The sequence below is a fragment of the Branchiostoma floridae genome, chromosome 3, assembly GCF_000003815.2.
Source record: "Branchiostoma floridae strain S238N-H82 chromosome 3, Bfl_VNyyK, whole genome shotgun sequence".
Taxonomy (NCBI): domain Eukaryota; kingdom Metazoa; phylum Chordata; class Leptocardii; order Amphioxiformes; family Branchiostomatidae; genus Branchiostoma; species Branchiostoma floridae.
Genome location: NC_049981.1, coordinates 1,466,865 through 1,476,805, shown reverse-complemented (window position 1 = coordinate 1,476,805; position 9,941 = coordinate 1,466,865). Strand labels below are relative to the sequence as shown.

At 39.5% G+C, this 9,941-nt stretch overlaps 1 protein-coding gene across 1 annotated transcript in view; it reads right to left on the bottom strand.

The window, feature by feature from the left end:
* LOC118411034 overlaps nt 1-5,247 on the bottom strand; it is an 11,734-nt gene extending 6,487 nt beyond the window's left edge. The window contains exons 1-2 of the mRNA XM_035813039.1: nt 5,019-5,247; nt 3,523-3,671 (exon numbers count right to left, since the gene is read on the bottom strand). Coding sequence (XP_035668932.1) covers nt 3,523-3,671; nt 5,019-5,027 — 158 coding nt within the window. The 5' untranslated portion in view covers nt 5,028-5,247. The remainder of the gene's footprint in view (nt 1-3,522; nt 3,672-5,018) is intronic.
* Between the last annotated feature and the right edge of the window lie 4,694 nt (nt 5,248-9,941).

The window sequence follows — 9,941 nt, the reverse complement described above, 5'->3', positions numbered from 1 at the left end:
TGCAGGTATGCTGAAAACAGTATTTCGAGCCCTGAAAATGAAATTAAAATTGACAAGAAACTTTTGTAACTGTCCACCAGTTAGTGTGGTGGTCGCAAACAATAGCATGATGGCCAAATACATGTATGTGAAAAATATCTGGCTAACCCGCTGAATACCTTCAACTCATACTGGAGGTAACATTCATAATCATCCGACCCAGACAAGCTTTCACCACTCTTTTTATGTTTGATCCATCAAAAAAGTGTCTTTTGAATTTGAAATAAAGATGTTGTCACACTCACAGGTACCATTTGGAATAACCTAATTTCTGCTGTATTAAAAAAATTGAAGAATTAAGAATGCAAGAGTCCTTATGTCACAAGTTGGTCATACCAGTGAGTCAGTGTCCAGTGCAGTTTATAATGAAGTTTATTTGCAAGTTCGTGCCCGAGGGCTAATTGCAAGTACATGGTATGAACATAGTAGATATACAAGTGACAATAAACAATTATAAACAATATTCTACTCTAATACTAGTGTTGCTATTTCTAAACAGGTTGGGTTTGACTTCTTTTTTGCAAACAGAAGCAGATTTATATGTAGGTGTAGGTACACATTAGCCTGGAATCCAGCCGTATTGTGCTTTGGTCACTCCCCTGAGGTACGCTTCCTGCCAATACGACTGGCCTTCGTTAGTATTCGAGCGATCGGCATTTGAATATTCGCAGAGTTTATCTGCGAGATTTCTGATTGGCTGTTAGCACCACCAAGGTGGAAATCAAACACAAACAATCATGTTTACACAGTTTGTAATCAAACGGAACACTACTTCTATCTTTCGACATGCGCGACTCATTAGACTAGTGACGTAAGGGCCGATTGTTCCAATCCTAACGAAGGCCAGACGTGTTGGCAGGAAGCAGAGCGACCAGAGAACAACACGGCTGGATTCCAGGCTAGGTACGCATCAGAAACAAGCCAGGTGGTATCACGTATTTTGAAAACAAACATAATGAAACAGACTCAGAGTCAGAAATGTTACTAGGTAATGATAGATAGGTATTTGAGTTTAAGGGAGTCTCATGGCCTTTTTGAGGCTGCAGGGGCAGTGGGTTGTTATCCACTGCATCTAAGGCACGGTAAAGGAAGGCAGAGCCCATCCCTCTCCTTTCACCTCCTTGTAGTTTTACCACCCCCACCAAAGTCATGTACCAATTTTTACACCTGGGTGGAGTGAAAAAAGTCGTGTAAAGTATCACCATTGGTACCATGACAAAGTTCAAACACACGACCCCTGCAGCCTTGTCAGAAACTTTTAAAGTAGTAGGCTAATATCTGAAAGTAGCAGGCAAGCCGCTCCGCGGCTTGCAGCGAGCCACGAAGTGGCGAGCGGGGGGTAGGTATGGGAGGGGGGTTGCCCCCCTCCTGTAGGGGGGGTTTGGGGGGCCTCCCCCAGGAAAAATTTGTAAAAATTTAGACCCGCAAACATGGTTTTTGGTGTATTCTGGACAACTTTTCTTGTCAGCTTATATCTTGGAATTAACCTCTACCATTTTGTGAAAGAATCCATCCACAATCAGGCATGTTGTGCTTTTAGTTATAGTCCAGAAAATAGTCACAGGCACACAGAGCTAGGCCCATGCACTCAAAGGTCCAGATATTAGAACTCTGCCTCCTTGGAGGTGTGATGGCAGTGTCTGCTGCAAGCTCAGATAATGTAAACAACAGAGAAAACCTAATACATGTGTGGGACATTCGTCAAAATGACAGTTTTCAGATCCCCGAAGACCCAGTAAGCTATCAGAAAACTGCCAGAGGTTTATGAAGACAAATTGCTGGGGGATTTTGTAACAAAAGTAGGCGGCTGAAAAATGTAAAGTACTCTCACCTCTCAAATAGAAGTACCCCCTGGAATAAAAGTACCCCCCGGAAAAATACTAAATTGACATGTAAACTGTGCCCATGCTACTTCAGTCATAAGCAGATAGGCTCTTTTTATTCATTTATGCCTGAGTACCATATCAGTTAATTGTATAAATAATGAACAGAATAATTCCTATGTTATTGCACATGTTTTCTTTATCTGAGTGTCACAACATCAACAAAGATTATAATAAAAGTAAAAAATGAATGAAAATAAAAATTGAAGAAATAAAAAAAAGAACTTTATTTTATAATCATTGTTACAAAATAACATTTTGAAGAAACATTCCAACTTAGTAGAATACCTTATTTTATTCACCACTTGTGCTATTTTCAATGTTGCAGAACCAAGGATTTCATAGACACTGCCCCCTATTAAAACATAACGGTACTGCACAAAATATTCATTCTCTCGCGCATTACCGCGAGATTCGGCGTGAGTTGATAAATCCAACATGGCGGATGTTTTCGAGCCGATTGAACGCTGTGCTTTATTTTGGAAGGATTTTTTCGTTGCTGGAACATTAAAACAAGTTGACTACGGGTGAAAAATAGTGGGAAAGTATTGGTAACTTTTTAGTTTGTTTGGTTGGTGGTTAATTGCTGTGTTTTGATCGAGAATTTACGGATGTGAGTGACTGTGTGTAGCATGTGTTTGAGCTCGGCCTATGGACCTTGATGTTTGGCAATGTTTTCGTCTTTGTTCAGCGCAAATTTCAAGATTATTGGAAGGTTAAATATGGTCTAAAACAAAAAGGATATATGTGAGTGCAGTAACGAATCACTTATTTTTGGACATGAACCGAAAAGTTTTTGCAAATCCAGCACCGATCCGGCGTACCGTTACGCATCCCTAGTTAGGATGTTTGGGTCATACCGCTAGCGGCAGGGAAATCCGCGCTGCCTCGTCCGAAAAATAGTGAATTTTAAGCAAAAATACCGCGGAAATATGGGCAGAAAATACCAAACTTTCAATATTTTTGGGGTCCCTGGTTGGTAAAGAAAGCCCCAATTTGAAAAAAAAAATAAACGTACCGTCTAAAATAAGGACGTACCGAGTGGATTTTGAGGCGGAAAAAAATAAACGTACCGGTACGTTTATTTGAGAGGTGAGAGTAGGCGGGGAAAATAGCCGGCTGCCGGCTTGATTTGACAAGGCTGCCCCTGGGTTCTGGACCAAACATGATGGTCACCATGCAGTTTTGCCAAATGACCCCACTGCCCACTAATGTATTTACTAATGAACGTGTGTATGTGAATTACCTGCAGGGCTCAAAATACCACCTGCATATGCAGTTAGTGCAGGTAAAATTGGGGCTGTTCAGGTATTTCTGGTGTCTACCTGCACCTAACCTGCACTGGTCCATGTACTGGGTTTTATACATAAATGCCATATGATGTAAGTGTATGTGGATTGTTATTAGCTGTATTGGCTGTTACGACCGGTAAAGTATAAAAGAAAAAATAGCAATGGTTCCTGAACAATATCGGTATGATCCATACTTCCTAACTTTATCTAGTGGTGCAGGTAAAATTTCTCTGGTGCAGGTAATTTTCAATGTTACCTGGACCAGTGCAAGTATGCAGAAAAAATTATTTTGAGCCCTGATAAATTACCTGAGTCCTCCTCTGAGAGGAGTCTTCGGCACAGGCACGATGCCTGGAGCAGACGCCACGCTCCGACGCTTGGCCTGCTTGAAGACGCGCCCGCTGGTGGGCGTGTTCACGGTACCGAGTACCTTCCGGCTCGGAGTGGTCGGAATGACCTGGAACGATAGTAAATACGCCTGTAAATAGTTTCATCAGCTCATTAAAATCAATTGACAGATGAGTTCTTTCCAACACTTTCTGTGTGTACCCTTGCACCACAATGCTTTGTATCATCTGCACTAGCCTCTTTCAACTTAGCTTGCAAGTCTATTGTGAGTTCTAATGAAATTACCGGTTAGGATTCAAACTCTCAACCTTGTTTCCAGGATCCGAACCAGTAGGGACACGTGATGTTACTAAAATATGTACATGCTATATTACATGCATACTGCAAATGCATTTAAGTTTGCGGGGATTTACTTTCGCTGTAGCGGGAAAACGGAGTGTTCGTGGTGGCTTTCAGTTCACGGTAGCAACATAGATTGTAGTCAAAAACTATAATGGAGAAATGTTTGTGGTGATTTTAACTTAAGTTCACGGTGAAGTGGCCACCGCAAAAACCGCAAACATAAAACCACCGCAAACATTTCTGCATTTACAGTATTTGTTACAGGGACAGGTTGTACCATATATAATGTATTATTTACCGTTGATAAAAAATGCTTTTACGATTCTAATCCAAGCCCAGGTTATCTTTTATTAAAGAATGATAAAATTGTGTACCTTGGACGAAATTGTGTACCTTATTTCATGTAAATGTAGTTTCTCCTTCAGAAAAATCTTTAAAAATATATAAATTATGCATAGATTATGTTTGACTGTCCGGTGCACCCAAACGTTTTCGTGTATGAGCTCATATACAGAATATTCTCGAAATCTAACCTAATTCTAAGCATCAGAAAAAGCAAAGCACATTTATCTTGACTAGATGCTTATGTTGTGGCATGTACTCCTTGTTTAAAATTTGAAGTTAGCTGTGGAGTAACAAATAAAGAGATGCAGTAATTTTTGTCCAACATTATTTCTACCAAAAGTACTTATCTCATGTTGAACACCAATTTTTTTTCTGTGCACCTAAATTTTCATAAATTTGTCCTGGTGTCGAGATCTATTTTATAGTTCCTGAGTCTCTTCTGTCCTCTCTGTCTTTTGCGGAGACTCGGGAGCTATACGCGTCTGGATACCAGGCTAATTTGTTAAGTTAGGTGTACCAGTGTATATATTTCCAAAAATTATTAATTTGTTCTACTCCCAGCACACACACACAAACTTTATGGGCTCGCTCACAGATGTTTACGATGTCACGAGAGTTTATCCTTTCAAAAATTCACAAGCATGCAACCTCTGCACGAACATGCCTACAAAAGCATGTGAATCCGGTTAGAAATAGAGTTTAAATCGCACCGATAAAAATATATATTCTTTTCCAGTAAGAGTCAAGACGCCATTTTGATTTCTCCTACCTGCTCCATATCTTTGTGTCTTTAGTTCCGTCCACCGAGGAAATAAAACGACGGTTGGGTCACTCACAGGAAGAGGATACGCTCTGAAATAAGTTATCTCATCTCCGGGACAATTTTTAGACTGAAAAAAGGGCAAATATTGCTGTAAAGGCGAAAAACCGTCAAAAAACACACAACTCGGGAGTCGCTGTTCACCAAAATGTTTTTGAAACGTGCGTCCTTTCCGAACGCTGCGCGCTGATTGGTCAATTAGGACAGACGGTTTCAAAATGCGGGGGTGCACAGTTTTATAAAATTAACGTGTCAAGGTAGTTATAGATTGATATTTATCTCAAAATTAAAGTTTGCTACAAAATAATTTTATCTGGGAATAGATTTCTATCACTTTAAACAAATCTCCTCTCTAAACAAGTGAAAACAAAACCACGGGCTGGTATAAGTGGATTGACTTAATCTCGCGAGATTATACTATACACTGCGAGACAAGACGAGACCCATGGCACACAAATTCAAATATGGATGAAAACAGCGTGACTGTGGGGACGTCTAGCGAACGGGTTTATATGTGCAGTTAGCTGTTTGCAATACTTGTACCAGTCAGAATTGCAAAGTTATGAACAATTTTAGAAAGATTTGTGACATTCAATGAGGTTTGTATTTGGTGACGGCTGTACAGACGGCTAGTACATTTTGTACTGGTATCTTGAAGTGTATGTGTGGAGGTCCGCTGGGCGAAGCTTTGGGTATATATTTTAACAAGTCCTCATTTGGGCAAGATACACATGTATGCACAATGATGAGGTCAGAAACTCTGCAGCGTATACTCTGCGTCGCGTGTGACGTAACTGGTAGAGTGTTAGGCTAGAGGTCCCGAGTTCGAGACAGTCCCGATAACCGGGTGCTGTACTTGAGTTGATTGGCAGGTTGTTATGATATCGGGCAAATCAAGGATAAAATTTTTTTGCCCTATTGCAAAGCATAACCAACATGTAGAACGTATATTTATATTTGAAAGCTTACGAGTAGATTTTGATGTGTGCATGTACAGAAATGTGGCCGCTGTAAATCATGATTTTTCAATATATGATTCTTCGGCGCCATAAATCAAAAGGGTTAAGAGACAAAACTCGATTAGACAAGATAAGTGTAGGAATATTAATAACAAGACCTAGCGTATCCTGCCAGTCGTAATCTCTAAAACCGACGAACCGTAATCTTCTGGCGACAGGTTTTTACCACGCGGAGTTTGTAAACTGTTGCGTGGGACCACTAGCGCTGGACGATCGAATCTTTTTGCCTGTGACAAGTCCTGACTGGTTGACGTACATGTATACATAAGGTCAGTGACGTCAGAAACTTTGCAAAGTGTACTCTAACATATCGACTAAAACATCATCTAAAGTTGTTCTTAAACAAAATCATCAGGGATATTGTCTACGTCTAATGACCTTGGAAATGATGAGATTCCTCCTTTGTTCCCCCTCTGTTCGAGAAACTTTACTTCTAAAAATTAGAAACAAACCACCACATACGTAATGCTCAGGTATTGAGCCAGATTGGGGGGGGGGGGGGGGGGAGACTGTCCTGGTAAGTGGGCGCTGTACATGTGCTTAAGTTGATTGACAGGCTGTTATGATATCGGCAAAGCAAGGATAAGTATTGCTGATGGAACTTTTGTAAAGAATAACCAGCATATAGAATTCAAGTTTATATTCTAAAGCTTACAAGTACATTTTGATGCTTGCATGTACAGAAATGTGGTCGTTGTAAATCATGATTTTTCAATAAAAAATATGCGATTCTTTGGTGCCATAAATCAAACGGGTTAAAAGACAACAAAACTCCATTAGACAAGCTTAGTGTATCTATATCAATAACAATAATTAGCGCATCCTGTCAGTCATAATCTGTAAAACACTCAAATCATAATCTTCTTCCGACAGTTTTTACCACGCGGATTGTACGTAGGACCGCTGGACGAAGGTTTGTGCCTGTGACAAGTCCTTACTGGTTGACGCACATGTATACATAAGGTCAGTGACGTCAGAAACTCTGCAAAGTGTACTCTAGGCTAGTAGCATATCGACTAAAATACCATCTAAAGTTGTTCTTAAACAAAGATCATCGGGGGTGTTGGCCATGTCTAATGACCTTCGAAATGATGAGATTTCTCCTTTTCCCCCGTGTTCGAGAAATGTTACTTCTCAGAATTGAAAACAAATCACCACATAATAGGCAGGTATGGAGCCAGACAGTCCTGGTAACTGGGTGCTGTGCATGTGCTTGAGTTGATTGACAGGTTGTCATGATATCGGGTGAAGTATGGGTAAGGATTTCTGATGGAACTTCGGGAACGTACAGCCAGCAGAGAGTTAAAATCATCTTTATTGAGTGTTGGACAAACATAAAAGGACAAGATAAATGACATATAAAATACCTAGTTCAACCCTTTATCGGGATTTAGGGAAGGCAAGCTTAAGGTAAAACATGTTTTTTTTAAAACAAAATCGGGTGCGTCGGACTGTTCTAAAAGTCTTTAAACATATTGAAAAATAAGATGGCGAAACTATATTGCAATAATTGAATATTGCACTATTTCACATACAATCATGATTAATAGCAACTTGAGAATAGTCCCTGAGGTTTCTCCCACCCAACTGCATTGCTTGCACAGTTTATAACATATGAAGTACATATTGTGCACTTTGCTAACCTGCTTTTCAGCTGGCAAAGTTCATGTTCCTTTCGGCTGACAACACAGAGATTTCAACTTCGAGCAGTTCTCGCTATTTGTTTACATTGGAAACATTAGAGTTTACATTGGAAACATCAAAGGTAAAGTTGATATTTTTGTGTGCATGTGCAGAAATGTGATCGTTGTAAACCATAATCTTTCAATATGTGATATCCCGTACCAAAAGACAAACGGGGTTAAAACAACAAAACTTCACACTCCAGTTGTCAAGATAGGATAAGTGTATCAATATGTCAATATGTGTTATACCTGGCGTATCCTGCCATGTAAAACAAACTGTAAGCTTCTGACGACTTCTTTTACCAGGATTTTCCTAATTATGTGTGTGTGTTTGCTGGAAAAAGCTTTGGGTCTGTCACAAGTCCTTATTTGGGCAAAAATACTGGTCGATACATTTGTATACATAAGGATTGAGGTCAGAAACTTTGCAATGTATATCCTAGCACATGTACACTGACTAAATCGGGTTCAAACAACGAAACACACTCTATTTTGCAAGATAAGTGTATCAATGTCAATAACAAGCCCAAGCGTATCCTGCCAGTTATAACAGAAAAACTGCAAGCTTCTGACGGCTTCTTTTACAAGTCTGATTTTCCTAAGTATGCCTGGATCCGCTGGACGAAACTTTTGGTCTGTGACTCATTTGGGCAAAGTACTGGTCGATATTAAAATATACTTAATTTATTACTTACTTAAGATTACTTAAGATATTAAGGATCAAGGTCAGTACCTTTGCACAGCATTCCCTAGCACACTGGCTAAAACAGCATCCAAAGCTGATGAAAAAGACAAACCCATTTACCCATGAAAACAAAACGCATCTTCTGTCGGCTGTTTTCCCACTTTGAGTTTTCAAAGTTCACTAAGTATACTGGTGTGAAACGTTGTGTCATTTGCCAGAAGGATTTCATACAATTCTATACACATGTATGTATGTATATATATTGTGATGTACATGGCGAAATGTGACAACATAGTCTACTTAGTAACTTAATTTCCAATGTTGCTTAAAAATTACAAAATGTACAGAAACAAAATACAACATATTGATCCACATATCGGAAAGAAATTATTCTCATGGAAAACCAAAATAAAAAAAATAAAAAATAACATGGGAAACACATGGAAATTGATAAACGAACTTCTTAATGAAAAATTAAGCCGAATTTTCTCCCTAGCAAACTCTACAACGGTACATCCAAAATATCAAACCTGCCAGACACTGTTGATACGTCAACAACTTCTTACTATTGGAACCTCCCTAGCAAAAATTAATCGAGCAAAATGACAGACTAGTCTTCTTCACATTTCATAGATAATGTCTACCCATCTTCTAGCTCCTTTCAAACAACAGCTGCATGCGAAATTCGGAATATTATTTGTAAGCTTAAGAACTCAGCTCCAGGTAATGACGAATTAAGCAGGTCATTAATTAAGTACGCCAGAATCACAATATACGATAGAGCCATATTCTCAATATGTCCCTGGAGCCTGGTATAGCCCCTTCCCTCTTAGTAAAAGGAAGAAGTGGAACAAATGTGTGAATGGGTAGCCAGAGGAGGTCATTGGTTACATAAGTCACATGCCGACAAACCCGTTCGTCAGAGACCAGTGAGAGCTTTTTATTTTCCATTGTAATGATCTTGGATATGGTGATCTCTCTCCCTTTGCTCCCTTTGCATTTTAGAAATATTACTTCTAAGAGTGTAGATAAGCAAGCCAGCCCAACACGCGCAGGTATTGAGCCTTAGGGGTTGCAGACAGTCCTGGTAAATGGGTGATGTACATGTGCTTGAGTTGATTGACAGGTTGTCATGATACCAGGTGAAGCATGTTCTTTCAATGTGTGATATTCCGGGCCATAAACAAAACGGGTTTAAAACAAAAAAACTCACACTCCATTTGTCAAGATACGTGTATCAATATCAAAAACAAGTCCAAGCATATCCTGCCAGTTATAACAGACTCTAAGCTTCTGACGACTTCTTTTACCAGGCTGATTTTTTTTACTGGTCGATACACTTGTAAACATAAGCAGTGAGGTCAGAAACTTTGCAAAGTATATCTTAGCACACTGACTAAAACAGCATCTATAGCTGATCAAAAAGACAACCAATTTACGCCGGAAAACAAAACGCATCGAATCCCAACAGTTGCGATATTCT